Raw genomic sequence first — 17,330 nt, 5'->3', positions numbered from 1 at the left:
CACTCCAGCCTGGGTGACAGAGTGAGACTCTGTCTCAAAAAAAAAAAAAAAAAAAACTAGAGGATGCATATGTCCTTAGACTTTTAAATAAAATCTTTATTACTTCTGGTTTTCTATTTAGAGGCACTTGTATATGATCTCATATTAGTCTTTATGGAAGTAGTAATTCAATTTAGCTGATATTTTTAGCCTGAGCAGAATTCTTGGCCCTAAGGATTCAAAGATGAATGAGATGTAGTTCCCGAACTTGTACAAAAAATTGTTTTATGAAGACCTTGCCTCAGCTAAAATCTTCTCTCTTGGCTACCTGGGGGAGGCAGCTGGTCAGAGAGGTTGGAATAGGTGTCCTGGTGTAGCTGTTAGGAGCAGGAGACCTGCACATTGTAGCTGGGAGATGGCTGAAGCACAGAGATTACAGAATGAACTGTGAATCTCTGAGATGCTAGTACCCGAGGCTGCCTTTCACTGGGTTTGACAGAAGAACCTGCCATTCTCACTGTTACAGGCAAAATCAAACAGTACGGAGGAATTGATATCAAGGTATGCAATTAAACTGTGGCTTCTTTCTGCAGGCAGCTTTGCAAGCTATTAGGCTTTAGATTTTTTTCTTAGCTTGTTCTAGTAATTAGAGAGATCTTTATAAATTTGGCTATGGAAACACAAATTTAGGGTAAGAGCAGGATTTTATGAAATGCTAATTGATAAAGAGAACATGTAGGTTATTGTCAAAGAAGGACTGGGAGAATTACGTTTAATGTGGTAATGGTCACTGCATTTTTTTTTCCCTTTTGCTAGAAATCAGAATGATCCCTTCCTTCCCTTGCTCAGCACTGTCAGGCAGTTGTCACAGTTAGATTTGTCTCCACATCTTACGCCCGCCCACCGGAAGTCTCTCATCTGAGGGCGTTGGGCAATGCTTCCGCAGAACAACTCCTCTGCCAGTGCCCCACCTTTAGACAGGTGTGCCTGCTCAAGGCTCAGTTGGTGTTGCCCCATGCAGTTGCTGTGAGACTTCTAGGAAGCTACCATTCCTCATTGCTGCTGGGGGAGGAAAGGTGGAGAGAGTCTGGAGGCCGAGAGCTTGCTGAGATCCTGTACCTGCCTGCAGGGCTTTCCTCTGAATCTACTGCGCCTGGCAGGGCATTCCCACTCCGCCAAGTGCTTCACCCCGCCCCGCCCCTCCCCTCCTCCAGGCTTGTAGGAGCCACCCCCTTCCGGGTCTTGCCCGGGTGATGCTGGGCCGAAGCTTTGTGTACACCCCTCCACTTCAGCTGAGCCAGGGCATGTCTGCAGCCCAGGCCAGGGTGCAGCGTGTGCCCTGGGGGCCCGGGCCTGCATGGCTCCTCTGGGTAGGGGGTTGGAGGCACCCCCAAGGATGGTCCCTTAGGGTGATGTTTTGGCTTTGGGGTAACTTCAGCAATGTCCCTGAGAGACAAGGGCGGGGAAGAAGAATGTTTTGAATACGACTGCCAGGATGAAGAGAGGAAGCCCACCCACAGGCAGCATGACACTCAGGACCTCTTGGAAGAGGGTAAATTCTGTACTTGGCTCAGATTTGATCCTTTCCTTGTTAGTGTCTAAATAGGCTTCAGTGTTTTGCTGATTTCATAGCACTCTTTTTTTTTTTTTAAATTGAGGTATAAGTTAGAGATCTTATGCAAATGACTTAAAGGTGTCCTTGTAAGAGCCCCCGCCCCCTCACCCATAGAACAGCATTTCCAGCTCCTCAGGAAGTCCCTTGGTCCCTTTCTAGTTTACATCTACCTTCCCAGAAACAATTATTGTGACTTCTGTCACCTTAGATTTGTTTTGCCACTTCCCGATCTTTGTAATGGAATCAAACGGTGTATTCCTTTGTGTCTGGCTTCTGTTGCTTAACTAAGGTCTTTGAAATTCATCCTTGTTGTTGCAAATATCACTAATTGTGTGTGTGTGTGTGTGTGTATGTTTTAAATTTGTGGCATTCCAGCATTCTGTTTTAAGAGATTCAGTTGTTATCTTGTGACTGTTTGGGTTTTGATAACTTAAGGGACAAGAGACCAGTCTTATTAAATGAAGCATGTTTTTGTTCTGGCAGTGTTTATTTTTTAAAACATTATTAATCACTTACCTGAAATAAGGATTTTTTAAATCTTAGCAATATTTCAAAACAAATAGCCCAAGGCTGACATTGAAATCTAGGAGGCCCACTGCTGGCTCTCTTAAAGAGATGCTCCTTTGCAGGGAAAAGGGAAGATGTTAGGTAAAGATAGGCCCAGATGCTGGTGGGAGCTTTCCAGTTGGCCTTCCAGGGCTTTCACCCACAGCCCAGAGAAAGGGGCTTTGGGGCTGATCAGGATGTGTAAACAGTGACTACGTGGATGTTCTTTAGGTCCCTTGAGTAAAAACAATCAGAATACGTTTCAAACTTCTGCTTTAGGATGGTCTATTTTCCTGTCTCGGGATAACTTTTCTCTTTCCTTTTCTTTTTTTTCTTTCTTTTTTTTTTTTTTTGAGACAGGGTCTCATTCTGTTGCCCAGGCTGCAGTGCAGCAGTGTGATCCTGGCTCACTGCAGCCTTGAACTTCAGGGCTCAAGAGATCCTCCCACTTTAGCTTCCCTTGTAGTGAGTAGCTGGGCCCACAGGCACACACCAACTTGCCCAGCTAATTTTTAAAAATTTTTGGTAGAGACAGGATCTCACGAAGTTGCCCAGGCTGGAACTTCTGTTTTCAACATTATTTATAATCGGCCATATACTGAAAATATTTTCTTTTGAAGTTACTGTTCTAAAATTGGGCCCGCGCGGTCGGCTGGCTCAGAGCCTGTAATCCCAGCACTTTGGGAGGCCGGAGATGGGCGGATCACGGAGGTCAGGGGGAGATCTGAGACCATCCTTGCCCTAACATGGGTTTTTTCTGAAAACCCCCTGCTCTCTACTAAAAAATTACAAAGAAAACTAGCCGGTGCCGGCTGCCCCCCCGCGCTGCCTAGTTCCCGGTACTCGGGGAGGCGCTGAGGCAGCGAGAATGCGCTGGCGCGGGAAAACCCGGGAGGCGGAGCTTGCAGGTGAGGCCTGAGATCGGCCCACTGCTACTCCAGGCCCTGGGTGACAGGAGGCAAGACTCGGCCCATTCCAAAAAAAAAAAAAAAAATATTGTTAACACTTCCCCTCCAGGACATCTGCAAATATTTTATTGCAGGAAGAAACTGGGAGAAGCCAAGAGAGGGTGAGGGACCCAATGCTGAGGCCTGTATTCTGGCTGGTGCCCTTCTGGCCTTGTCTTGAAGGAGATGGGGGAGGGGAGAGGAGTGACAGGATTGAGGATTTGTTAGGTCTCTGGAAGGGATCAGGAGAAAGGCGTCCATCTGCCCTTGTAGAACTAGGGCTCCCCCAGATTTAGCTGGATTAGCTTCCTGCCCCTTTAATCTCTGCTGCTTCAAGTGCAGCCAGGGCCCTCATCACCTGGAAGCTTGCTAGAAATGCAGAATCTTAGGCCCCAGCCCAGACCCACTGAGTCAGCATCTGCCTTGTAACAAGATATCCAGGTGATGGGCATGCATATTAAAGTATGAGATGAGCTGCTGCCTTAAAGCCTAGCAAGATTTTTTTAAAAACCAGTCATTGAACTGTATGATTCTAGATTAAAGGCTACAAAATATTCTGGAGAAGTATCATATATCCTAGTCAAGAGAGGAAAAAAATTTGTGTTGTGCCCATTTCATGTATATAATATAATTAAATAGGTGATGATAAATATACAATATATAAATAAAAAATTATAAATATATGAAGAGAGAGAGAGACTGTCTCTCTCTTTCTCTCTCTGCATATATTTTGTCAACTAAGTGAAGTAACAGGCACTAGAACTTAGAGAAATCACAGCTTATTCTGAGCCAGGCTTGAGGACTTGAGCCCAGGAACACAGGCTCAATATAGACCGAGAATGTGTCCTGAATTAGACGGCTTGAGGCACAGTAGATACGCATTTTCTAATAGGGGGAGATGCATTTTCTAATAGGGGGAGACGTGTGACACAGAAGGTGGGGGAAAAGGATAGTGAAGCAACAGTTCCTTTCCTGTAATTCTGTTTGGTGCACAGCGATGCTGTACATAAGATAAGGTAAATATACAGTTGAGCAGTAGGGAGAAAGTTTAGGTATCTTAGGGGTCTAGTGGAGGGTGACTGATTTCATCAATCCTGTCTTTTGTTCTACATCTGATAAACAGGTTCTGACCAGTTCCTGTCAGCAAAATATTTGACAAACTCCATTTACACAGGCAAGAGGTCAGCTTTAGTTTATAGGCGTAGGTCTTATTACACTCGTGCTTATCTGCAGCCATCAGGGGCCACTGTTAAATTTTTCGTTAGAAATTTTTTTTTCCTGAAAATTTATGTAGATACATGTATTGAACTTTTTTAAAAAACCAAGCGCTAGATGATCATGATAGTGAATGTCATTGTGCACTTCCTAAGTACTTGGCACCATTTTAAGTACTTTGTGTGGATTAATGCATTGAACTTTTAAAACGTTTGAGGTCAAATACTGTTATTATTTTATATGTTTATGGGAGGAAATGTAAACAACTTGTGTAAAGTCACACATTGAGTTAAGTGGTCCCAGCCTATTTAGAATGACTATGGAACTCTCTGCTCTTAACTATGATGCTAGCAGTTCTCAAAGTGGAGTCCCTGACCAGCAGCATCAGGATCACCTAGGAACTTGTTAGAAATGCACCTTCTTGGAGACCAGTTGTGGTGGCTCACGCCTGTAATCCCAGTACTTTGGGATGCTGAGGTGGGTGGATCACGAGGTCAGGAGTTCAAGACCAGCCTGGCCAAGATGGTGAAACCTCGTCTCTACTAAAAATACAAAAATTAGCCAGGCGTGATGGCAGGTGCCTGTAATCCCAGCTACTGTGGAGGCTGAGGCAGGGAATTGCTTGAACCCGGGAGGCAGAGGTTTCAGTGAGCCAAGATCATACCATTGCACTCCAGTCTGGGTGATAGAGCGAGACTCCATCTCAAAAAAGAAAAAAAAAAAAAAAAAGAAAAGAAATGCACCTTCTTGGGTCCTACTCCAGACCTACTGAATCAGAAACTGGGGTGGGACCAAGCAAGCTGGGTTTCAACATGCCCTCTGGGTGATTCCAATGTACATTGTCCTGTGCTAATCTACATCTCATAGATAACAGTGTATCTGCCTTATAATTGGATTCAAGAGAAGAGATTTTGCCTTGTATTTGTCACCTTATGATAGATAATTACTGTATATTCTCTCCTTCTCTTGTTTGTTTCTATCCCATTTTCCTTCATACTCCAAGAAGTCATTTTTAGCAGTCCCGTAGGTGAGGTGTTAACAGTATTTTTAGAACAGTAACCTCAAAAGAAAACACTGTTGCCAACATGCTTCCTTTACTTTGTAAAAGGAAACAAACTCACTTTCAAGGTTTGCTCCTGACATGAAAGAAGCAAGGCTGTGGTGCAGATCAGAAGGATAGCAACTTCAGAAAGTTTGGTGTCATGGCCAGTTTTGCTGAAAACGTGTATCTTAGAGCAAGCTGGGCAGGACCCCATTTTTCTCTGTCATGGTCACAGCACCCTTGTCTTGAGTTCACAGGAAGCCAGCCGCACATGTGGAGCAGAAATACTCTGTGAGTAGTGAAAATATGTGTGTGGATTTGGATCTGTGTTACGTGGATTTCGAGATGTTTCTACATTGTCAACTTGTCTAAAAGAGGTGCTTTTGGTTGAAATCTATAAGATACAATTAGTATTTCAGTTGCTCTGATAGTTATAGATACAGGATACATTTGTTGTTCTCTCCAGGTCACCTTGTGGGATACTAGGCACTTTTTCATGTCACTCATTTAATCTTTAAAACAGACTTTCAGGGAAACATTCTCATTTTGCAAGCAAAGCACCCGAGGCTCTGATAGTTTGCACTTGTGCAGAGTCTCCCAGCTGGAAGCACAGAGCTGGGTCTTCACCCTGCCTTGTGGGTTTCTGTGTTTCACCATGCACAGGCTCTAAGCTGACAGAGTTCTAGTCTTTTCTCTTGTATTATCTCATTTAATCCTCTTATCCCATGAGGTGGGTGTTCCTGGGAGACCAGGCAGCAGGAGAGGGCTTGGCTTTCACTGTCTTTCCAGGGAGAGGAAATATCTAGGCCCTGTGTCTTCTGACTACTGAAAACTTGCACAATGAGAAAGCAAAATTGATGTCAGGTGCTTAGTAGCATATTTAGAGGAAGGCTCTGCCTGCTTTTCACAATCCCTCTCCTCGCTATGAGATTGAGAGGGCTGAACTGCATGAATGAAATAGTGAGTCCCGCCCTGTCTCAGTGCCTGGGCAGCTGCATGAGGAGAACACTGGTGTAAAGGGAAGTTTCATGGTCACTTCCTTGTGGCCTATTACCTGGCAAATTCCCAGTGTTCTTTTTCTTTTTTCTTTTTCTTAAATGAAATGCATCAAGGAGCCTGACTTACTAATTTCTTCTCATCGGGGTACTTCCAAACCTATTACCCATTTGCAAAGTGAATCACTAAATTTCTGGCAAATGGTATTCAGGATTGCTCAGGAGAAGGCATGATTTGGATAGAGATGCACAATGGTCTGGAGTTTGCTGGGTGTTCTCATGACCAGGTTTAGGTTCCCCTAGAACACGGGCTGCAGGAGAGAGAATGCATCCCTCTTTCCTTAGGGATGGCTGCTAAGAGTGTGTGAGTGGGCAGAGTCAGTCTCCTGCACAAAGGGCAGTTTTCAGGTGTTGAACACTAACCAGACTTGATCATCTGGAAAAACAGGGGTGAAAAAAATGCCAGTCAGTGGTGGGAACCCAGAGCCTCCCGTGTCTATGTCCGGTGGCTACACCTGCTGACCTTTCAAATTCTCCATCTGGTTCCCAGGCGAAGCTGGAGATTCAGCACAGATAGAGCACATTTCTCCAGCTTGGGAGAGCATTCCTGGGCTGCAGAGAAAGGACTGGGCACCGTGGGGGAATAACTGGATCCAGGAGTGCTGTGTCCCGCAGGTGGTTGTGATGCGTCAGGCTTTTGTGGGCTGTGGAGTTGGGAATGTCAGCCCCAGAGAAGAGGCCCGAGTCCTGGGCCTTTGTTAATGTAGTGTCACCAGCAGCACTTGAGGGTGCTGTGCACAACTTTCCCAATGCGTCAGCACTGAAGGAGAAACTGATCTGGCGCATCAGTACCTACTGCAGCACTGTTACAAAGGTCTCTTGGTTCATGGTTCTCATTGTCCTTGTCTCCACTTGGGGTTTGGTTCTCAGTATCCATGGCTGCCCCACGGAGGCCTCCTGTGGGGTCAGTCACTCTGGGTGGAACCAGCCCTCACTCTTGGCGCCTCCTCAGCCTTGGCATCCACTCTGGCGACGCTTGAGGAGCCCTTCAGCCCGCCACTGCATTGCGGGAGCCCCTCTCTGGGCCGGCAGAGGCCAAAGCCGGCTCCCTCTGCTTGCGGGGAGGTGTGGAGGGAGAGACCCGGGCAGGAACCGGGGGGCTCACAGACCAGCGCGAGTTCTGGCAGGTGTGGGCACCGGCTTGGCGGGCCCCACACTTGGAGCAGCCGGCTGGCGCTGCCGGCCCAGGGCAGTGAGGGGCTTCACACCCGTGCCAGCAGCTGTGGAGGTTGTGCCGGGTCCCCCAGCACTGCTGGCCGGCCGGCATGCACCACGCTTGAATTCTTGCAGGGCCTCAGCCGCCTCCCCACACGGGAGGGCTTGAGACCTGCAGCTCGCCATGTCCGAGCCCCGGGACTCACAGTGGGCTTCTGCCAGACCTGAGCCTCCTGGATGAGCACTGCCCTGCGCCATGGCGCCTGGCCCCATTGACCGCCCAAGGGCTGAGGAATGTGGGTGCACTGCCCGGGACTGGTTGGCAGCTCCGCCTGCAGCCCCTGTGTGGGATACATTAGGTGAAGCCAGCTGGGCTCCTAGGTCTAGTAGGGACTTGGAGAACCTTTATGTCTGGATAAGGGATTGTAAATACACCAATCAGCACTCTAGTACTCTGTCTTGCTAACCTAGTGGGGACTTGGACAACTTTTCTGTCTAGCACTCTGTGTCTAGCTAAAGGATTGTAAAGGCACCAGTCAGCACTCTGTGTCTAGCTCAGGGATTGTAAATGCACCAATCAGCACCCTGTGTCTAGCTCAAGGTTTGTAAATACACCAATCAGTACTCTGTATCTAGCTAACCTAGTGGGGACTTGGAGAACTTTTCTGTCTGGCACTCTGTGTCTAGCTAAAGGATTGTAAAGGCACCATTCAGCACTCTGTGTCTAGCTCAGGGATTGTAAACACACCAATCAGCCCTTTGTCAAAATGGACCAATCAGCAGGATGTGGGTGGGGTCAGATAAGAGAATAAAAGCAGGCTGCCTGAGCCAGCAAGTGGCAACCCGCTCGGGTCCCCCTCCACACTGTGGAAGCTTNGATTGTAAAGGCACCAGTCAGCACTCTGTGTCTAGCTCAGGGATTGTAAATGCACCAATCAGCACCCTGTGTCTAGCTCAAGGTTTGTAAATACACCAATCAGTACTCTGTATCTAGCTAACCTAGTGGGGACTTGGAGAACTTTTCTGTCTGGCACTCTGTGTCTAGCTAAAGGATTGTAAAGGCACCATTCAGCACTCTGTGTCTAGCTCAGGGATTGTAAACACACCAATCAGCCCTTTGTCAAAATGGACCAATCAGCAGGATGTGGGTGGGGTCAGATAAGAGAATAAAAGCAGGCTGCCTGAGCCAGCAAGTGGCAACCCGCTCGGGTCCCCCTCCACACTGTGGAAGCTTTGTTCTTTCACTCTTTGCAATAAATCTTGCTGCTGCTCACTCTTTGGGTCCATACTGCCTTTATGAGCTGTAACACTCTCTGCAAAGGTTTGCAGCTTCACTCCTGAGGCCAGCGAGACTACGAACCCACTGGGAGAAACAAACAACTCCAGACATGCTGCCTTAAGAGCTGTACACTTACTGCAAAGGTCTGCAGCTTCACTCCTGAAGCCAGCGAGACCACGAACCCAACCAGAAGGAAGAAGCTCCAGACACATCTGAACATGTGAAGGAACAAACTCCAGACACACCGTCTTTAAGAACTGTTACACTCTCCATGAGGGTCCGTGGCTTCATACTTTAAGTCAGCCAGACCAAGAACCCACCAATTCCGGACACACCAGCATCACCCTAAGGGTGACCATGAGCAAAGAGCCTACTCGCGATCTCTGTATTTTGGGGTTCTTTTGCAGCTCTGCCCACTTGTGGGCCCTGTCCCGTGTCCCTCTGCCATCCTCAGCTTTCTTTTATCATCTGAGCTGCCTAGCAGCATCTCTCACCTGACACTTCCTGCTTGCTCCTCTGTGTTATGCCAGTTTATGCACGCGCCCTACCTTCTCAACTAGGTCAGGAATTCTTCGAGGGTAGGATTCATTTATTTACTCAACAGACATTGAGAGCTCCAACTTGGGGGTTAGACAGACCAGGTCCTTCCATAATAGCTCTGTGACTTTGGGCAGTTTCTTTATGTCTAATATGGGACAATTGTAATACTTTCCTCATAGGATGGGTGTAAACGTTAAAGGAGGTGACATACAGACAACTCTTAACAGAGTGCCAGGCTCATGGTGAGGGTGCCAGAGCAAGCCATTTGGTTATTGCCTCATTAAATGTCTCGTTGATAAATGGCCACTGTAGATCAACACTGGGTGTTCCAGTCTGGGGCGGGGTGGATGATTACAGCATCTAGCAAACCTGCTCCAAGTCCACGGTTGTGTCTTTCTCGACCTTAGACGAGCCACTGGCCTTTCTGCCTGGTTAAATGAGGCTCATATGTATGTTGGGGGCTGCTTCTGAGTTTTAAGTGAAATAATACTTGTAAAATGTCTGGGGAAGCAGTTGGCACATTGTAGATACTCAGTAGTTGTATACTCATTTCATTTATTCTTCTCTGCTTCTTAAATAACTTGTATTGGTGTCCTGCTCTTAGCCTACAAGGCAAGGGAAAGTGAGCCGGTAGAATTGTCACACTTCAACTTCAGTTAATAGTGATACTGATAAGCGGTAAAAGGAAGCCAGAGCTGTGCTGTTTTGGTCTCTGTCCTTGGCAAGTGACACCATGCTCTTGCCTCCCAGTGCAGAGACCAGGCACTACACAGACATGTGTAATGGCTGTACAGACCATTGTTCGTACAGCTCTGGGTTGGTCTCTGCCCCCACTACTGTCCTGGCCACAAGGCTCCCTGCAAAAATGAAGTGACACAAAGAGACAAGGAGATGGGGAGTTGCTAAGACAGATGCATTAAAAGGATGGCATCAATTAAATGGTTGTGGTCCTAGGCCAGAAGCAAATGAGCAAACTGCTACTGCTTCTCCCAAGTAAGAGGCGCTGGCTTACCACACCCCCTCAGGCCTGTCTGGTGTTCAGATGACTTGTGGCCGGGACAGACCCACCAGGACTCATGCTCATCTTGAGGGCATGCGCTGTGCACCAGGGCTTCGTTTGCATCCCTCTCTGGGGTGTCGGTTAGAAATGAGCTGTTCTTTGCAAGTAGAACAGTGTTTGGTTCTGTTTTGTTTTTTTTTTTTTCTTTGAGTATCAACTGTGTGTCTGGCCCAAAATGAGGAAGACTCAGCTGCCTTCCTGTGACCTAAACAGCCCAGGTGGGAAGGGACATTTGTAAGCGTTTGTTGGGTTTGTTCTGCCTGCCCTGCTGTAACCATTTTTGACGTGAGGACACTGAGATAAGAATAAAAGAAGTGGTTCTTTCTTTTATTGTAACTGCTGAAAATGAGCATTGTTTTCATTACCAAGTACTGTGGGCCCTCACCCTGTTCCAGTGGCCACTTCAAAGTCTTCATCAAAATAGCTACATTTTGTTTGTTTTCAAAAGCAAGTAATGGGCCGGGCACAGTGGCTCATGCCTGTAATCCCACCACTTTGGGAGGCCAAGGCAGGTGGATCAAGAGGTCAGGAGATTGAGACCATCCTGGCTAACAAGGTGAAACCCCGTCTCTACTAAAAATACAAAAAATTAGCCAGGCATGGTGGCGAGCACCTCTGGTCCCAGCTACTCGGGAGGCTGAGGCAGGAGAATGCATGAACCCGGGAGGCAGAGCTTGCAGTGAGCTGAGATCGTGCCACTGCACTCCAGCCTGGGCAACAGAGCGAGACTCTGTCTCAAAAAACAAAAAAAAAACAAAAAAAAACAAAAAAACCCAGAAAGCAAAACCAAGTAATGTGTGTCTTAGGGTTAATAGTTAATTCACTAGGACTATTTGGTCAAGTCTAAATTATTCTGAAGATAAGTATTGAGGGTCAACAGGCAAGTGAGGGACTTGGCCAAGCCTTCAAGGAGGTGGCTATAACTTGGGAGAGGATAGAAGAGGTTTGTGCCTAGGAAAAGGGTTCAAAGTCAAATTCTTCTCAGTTATGGCTGTATCATGAAATTATTTCTGCGATCTGACTAAATTTTATTTAATAACAATTTTCTAATTTTAAAATAGTCTAGTCTAAGTGGGGCAGATTAGTACCTTTATGTGCTGTTTATCAGTGCTAGTTTCTTAGTGGGTGATTTGCCATTTCTAAACAATTTTGTTATCTGACAACATCATTGTGACCCAAGGAAGTCCAAGTCAAAGATTGAGACAATACAATAATGTTTTTACATGGTCATGTAACAGGGAAGTGGCTGAAATACGGCATGGTTCGGGGGTGCTTGCTTGAGTGTTATTTATTTGATAACTTAAATATCACCCATTTTAACCAGACAATTCAAAGATTTTCATTAAATTCACTGAGTTGTGCAACCATCACCATAATTCAGTTTTAGAACTTTGCATTCCCCCAGCAAAGATCCTTTGTGCCTGTTTACAGTTAGCTCCCATTTCCCACTTGCAATCCTAGGCAACCACTAATCTGCTTTCTTTTTTTTTTTTCTGAGACAGAGTCTTCATTCTGTTACCCAGGCTGGAGTGCAGTGGCACAATCTCATCTCTGCAACCTCCACCTCCAGGGCTCAGGTGATCCTCCCACCTCAGCCTCCTGAGTAGCTAGGACTGTAGGCATGCCACCACATCTGGCTAATGTTTTTGGTTTTTTGTAGAGATGGTGTTTTGCTATATTGTCCAGGCTGGTCTCAAACTCCTGGGCTCAAGTGGTCTACTTTTTTCTATTATTGTTATTGTTTTGAGATGGAGTCTCACTCTGTCATCTAGGCTGGAGTGCAGTGGCAGGATCTCAGCTCACTGCAACCTCTGCCTCCCAGGTTCAAGCGATTCTTCTGCATCAGCCTCCCGAGTAGCTGCGATTACAGTCACGTGCCACCATGCCTGGCTAATTTTTGTATTTTTAGTAGAGGCGAGGTTTCACCATGTTGGCCAGGCTGATCTCGAACTCCTGACCTCAGGTGATCTACCCACCTTGGTCTCCCAAAGTGCTGGGATTACAGGCATGAGCCACGGTGCCCGGCAAGGTGATCTACTTTTTATCTGTATAATTTGCCTTTTCCTATACATTATGTGAATGGAATCATACAATATGTGGTATTTTTTTTTTCTGAGCAGAAAGATTTTGGGGTTCATGCTATAGCATGCACGGACTTCATTCCTTTTTATGGCTCAATAGTATTCCATTGTATGGACGTACCTGTTGTGTTTATTCATTCACCAATTGATGGACTTTTTTGGCTATAATGAATGACGCTGCTATGAATGCTTATTCATATGTTTAGGTATGCATATATGGTTCCATTTATCTTGAGTAGATACTTAGGAGACTTTAAAAAGTCTTCGTGACCTTAGGCAATTCACCTGACTTCTCAGAGCCTCAGTTTCCCTGTCATATAAGATCTGGGGATACAGCTACTAGGGAGGCTGAGGCAGGAGAATCGCTTGAACCTGGGAGGCGGAGGTTGCAGTGAGCCAAGAGTGCACCATTGCACTCCAGCCTGGGCAACAGGAGTAAAACTCCATCTCAAAAAAAAAAAAAAAAAGAGGGGGGAGATAAAAGTGTAAGTTACTCAGCACTGTATCTGGCAGAGATAAGGGGGCATTGCTGCTGTAAGCTGAGTCACAACAGCCATTTGAAGATGTTCCTCTCATCAGAAGTGCTTTGCCAAATCAGCCTGGTCTAGGTGTCTGGGCAAACTGTAAAAACTACAGATTTTACAAAAGTGGGCAGAAGAACTGACACTTGGATAGGGTGTCAGCTACAGGGAGGCACCTTCTTTTTGAAAAGCCTGTGGGAAGAGCAGGAAATTCCCAGATGGAGAAGTGAGAGAAAGACAGTCCTTACAAGAAGGAAATGGCAGGCACACAAGTGCCAGGCCAGACATCTGAGAGTGGCATCACTGGGTGTGGAGGAGCTATGGTGAAGAGTGAGCTTGGGTGGCAGGGGAGGAGGCGGGAGGGTTGGGCTGGGCCAGGTAGGGATGGTTCCTGTATGTCCTGTGTGTTGAGGCTGCTGCTTGTAGGAGGTAGAAGAGCTGGGGAAGATTATTAAGCAGAGCAGGGACTAATTAAGTTCAAAAGCTACGAACTTTTAACAAACCTTTAAAGGACATCTATTTTGTAATGCCTGGAAACGTGGATGACTGGTGACTTACCAAGAATTTTATGGAAAGCTTTTTTGTTCCCAGGTTCTGGGACCCCAGGTTGGCTCCCAGGTTCTGAACCTCCATCCCCTGCCCCTGTGAACAGTACAGGCAGTAAATGCTTATTAAGTTTACTTCCTGGGGCATCAGGGGCCAGATGTAGTGTTGCTTTTTCATCCTGACAACTGCTGCTGCTGTCAAAAGCGAGAGGTAATCAATTGGTTTGTGGCCCATTCTTTTCTTTGACACTTAAGTACCAGCTCTGTTTCAACTGGGTATATGAGAATGGCTAGGGGTATGTGTCTACTTTGAATGTTTATTCAGTCCCTTTGCAGGTTTTATAATGAAAATTGTAGAAAACTGACTTTTAAAAACACTGATGCTTAGGTATAGAAGATAGGAGGAAAAATTATTGAGGGGAGGATGGAGCTCAGTTTCTTAATAAAACTTTGGGAAACACTGTTTTAATTAAAGAAATGACCTGTAAGTAAGGCAGAAGGCAGACAGCCCAAAATGCAAATATATCAGGCAGTCTTGAATATCTTTTCTACTTGTGGCTACTTGGTCTTTGAGTTATAAGTGTCTTCTTGAGGATTTGGGTGGTTTTTCTTTTTATAGACACACACACACATACACACACATACACACATATGTACATGTGTGTGTAAAATGTTTATTCACGCCAGAGATACATACAGCTGACATCAGAGGGAGGAATGTTACCAGAATTAGGTTCTGGGGTTTTGCTATATTGTATAATATAGCAATATAGCTATATATTGCTATATATAGCCATTTATGTGTGTGTGTGTGTGTATGTATATATATTTTTATTCTAAAATCATTATGAGAACCTTTCCTCCAAAATATATGAATGGGAAGTGAGGATTTCTAACTATATTTTCTTTCTTTTTTTTTTTTTTGAGATGGAGTCTCGCTCTGTCGCCCCGGCTGGAGTGCAGTGGCCGGATCTCAGCTCACTGCAAGCTCCGCCTCCCGGGTTTACGCCATTCTCCTGCCTCAGCCTCCCGAGTAGATGGGACTACAGGCGCCCATCACCTCGCCCGGCTAGTTTTTTGTATTTTTTAGTAGAGACAGGGTTTCACCGTGTTAGCCAGGATGGTCCCGATCTGCTGACCTCGTGATCCGCCCGTCTCGGCCTCCCAAAGTGCTGGGATTACAGGCTTGAGCCACCGCGCCCGGCCTCTAACTATATTTTCTTAAAGAAGACTGATAAGACCAAAATGTCAAGAAAGCTTTTATCAAGCCTGTTAATTTGACATACAACATAGAGATGCAGGGTCCCTTGGGGAGGGCAGGCTGCTGTGATGGAACTGTAGCGATTCTCCCCACCCACCCCTCGGCTTAGGCCTCTGGGTTCTGCCTTGTGCCTGGGTCTCAGATCTTACCTGCTGCAGCCCCACCACTCCCTGAGCTCGGCTCCTCCCGACTTCTCCCGACTCATTCGGAAGCCCTGGACAGTGTCAAGATAGAAACCCAGTGCCACACCACCTTTGTTTTCTTCCCATGGGGTTTTCCTTGGGGTCTTTAATTCCAGGCACTCCTGAGCTTCCCACTGGGCAGATCTCCTTGGCAGCAGGCGGGGACATGTTTCCGTTCTCTTCTGGGCCTGCACACTGTATGTTTGGGGTTTCTCTTCTGGGCCTGCACACTGTATGTTTAGGGTTTTTTTGGCTGGCATCTCCTGGATGCTGGAAGATGGGTGCCAGCATTTATTCTTAAAATCGTTTTGAGCATGGTTTAATTTAGCATAAAAGCTGCTTTACTGGTTTTCAGACTAAGGCACTCCATGGAGCTCACCCCACCTCCATCCCCCCTCTCCGTCCCCATTAGCTGTAACAGCCCAATCATATGTCTCCCTCCCTCTGATCAGCTAGCCTAGGGCTCCTTGTTTGAAGTTGGCTTCATAATTCCTTACTTTACTTGCCATCCCGAGAAGAAGGACTTGATTCTCCTCTTATCTCAAAGTGGATTCTCCCAAACCAAAATCTCCCTCCTTCATCTCCTAGGAGGGTGTTTCTGTCAGGCGGGCCTGCTGCCACTGTGGGTTGTGGGCAGCCCTCTGCCTGGCACGTTATTACACAGTGACATCAACTACTGTCCCAGTGCCAGTGGTTTCTCGGGGATGCCCCATCTTGCCTCTGACTTTTCCATCTCATGCCCATCTCCAAAGGGGACATCACTCGTGTCCTTGTTGTCCCAGTGAGAAGCCCCGATCTAATGCCTTTTGATTTACCTCCCACTCAGTTTTATCTCTTAAATCTCAGGGAAAGAGCCCACTTCTTCGCATCTACAGTTTCCTTGCATTAATCCAACAGCCTTGATGCTGGTCAGTCTAAATTGCCTTGCACCCCCTCCCCCATTGCTGCACACTGGAGCCAAAATGCTTCTGAAATATAAACCTTATTGCATAACCCCCCTTCAAAAACTCTGTAGTGGCTTTCCATTTAATTCCACACTCCTTAAAGGGACTTGTCTGGCTTTGAACCCCTGAGCCCCAGGCTGCCCTGTTTTCTGTGTGCCCCAGGAGGGCAGGTGTCCTGCCTTGTTCAGTGCAGAGTTTGGTGCGTGGTAATGGTTGTTTGGTGTTAGTCAGAGGTGAGGCATGTGTATTTTACTATGATGAGTAGGCAGCAAGTTGCATTTAACTTCTTTTTCTAGGAGATGGACCACAATTTTCTTATATTAAAGTTCTGTAGAGACTGAGCACGGTGACTCATGCCTGTAATCCCAGCACTTTGGGAGGCCGAGGCAGGTGGATCACCAGAGGTCAGGAGTTCGAGACCAGCCTGGCCAACCTGGTGAAACCCTGTCTCTACTAAAAATACAAAAATTAGCTGGGCATAGTGGCAGGCACCTGTAATCCCAGCTACTCAGGAAGCTGAGGTGGGAGAATCGCTTGAACCAGGGAGGTGGATGTTGCAGTGAGCCAAGACTGTACCATTGTACTCCAGCCTGGGTGACAGAGCGAGACTCTGTCTCAAAAAAAAGAAAAAAAAAAGTTATTGTAGAGGTTTATTTTCTTCCTTTTTTGAAACATCTTTTGGGTGGAAGTGGATTTATTTGGTAGCACTCCTTGGGTCAGAAATGGAACTTCTCTTTGAAATACGTTCTTACAGAGAGAGAAACTTGACCACGGTTGATTGTAGATTTAGTGCCTAGGAAGTTGGTATTTGAAAAGCATAACCTGTGGTTATGCTGTCTGAAGGCATGGTTTATTATTTTTTGACTTCCATTGGTCTCACTCCTGCTTCCTTATTTCTTGGAACAGGAAATCCAAAACATAGAAGTTAATTGGTGGCTGCTCAGAGCCCCTTGGCCTGGATAGAGTCTCCTGTGAAAACCTAAGCCTCTGAACCCAAGGTCAGGGCTCTTTCTTTCCCCTAGGCCCAAATGCTGCTTGCTCTGTTTACACGCTTCCTACGCATCGATGGTTTGTGCCTTGTTTTCGTGTCCTTTATGGTCTTTGTTTTAGTCCAGGAGCCATACTGGCCTTGGTGTAGTCCCTGCAATGCAGCCTCATTCTCTGTGACCTCAGTTGGGTCCTTAACATCCAGATTCTTTTTTTTTTTTTTTTCTTCTTCTTTTTTTTTGAGATTGAGTCTCGCTCTGTCGCCCAGGCTGGAGTGCAGTGGCACGATCTCGGCTTACTGCAAGCTCCGCCTCCCAGGTTCATGCCATTCTCCTGCCTCAGCCTCCCAAGTAGCTGGGACTACAGGCGCCCGCCA

General features: G+C 46.5%; 1 protein-coding gene across 8 annotated transcripts in view; it reads left to right on the top strand.

The window, feature by feature from the left end:
• Positions 1–17,330, top strand: part of TRAK1 (trafficking kinesin protein 1) — a 215,195-nt gene that overhangs the window by 145,334 nt on the left and 52,531 nt on the right. Inside the window, exon 1 of one of the 8 annotated variants that reach the window (XM_017876389.1) lies at positions 1,228–1,531. The exons of 6 other annotated variants lie outside the window; for them this stretch is intronic. In XM_017876389.1, the coding sequence (XP_017731878.1) occupies positions 1,420–1,531 (112 nt within the window). In that variant the 5' untranslated portion in view covers positions 1,228–1,419. Of the gene's footprint in view, positions 1–1,227; positions 1,532–17,330 lie in introns of those variants that run through there. One more of the 8 variants, XM_017876384.1, reaches the window with a different exon arrangement.

Source organism: Rhinopithecus bieti, unplaced genomic scaffold (genome assembly GCF_001698545.2).
Source record: "Rhinopithecus bieti isolate Rb0 unplaced genomic scaffold, ASM169854v2 scaffold_9581, whole genome shotgun sequence".
NCBI classification, from domain to species: Eukaryota; Metazoa; Chordata; class Mammalia; order Primates; family Cercopithecidae; genus Rhinopithecus; species Rhinopithecus bieti.
Note: the sequence above shows the minus strand (reverse complement) of the source record. Positions and strands in the feature narration are given on the sequence as shown.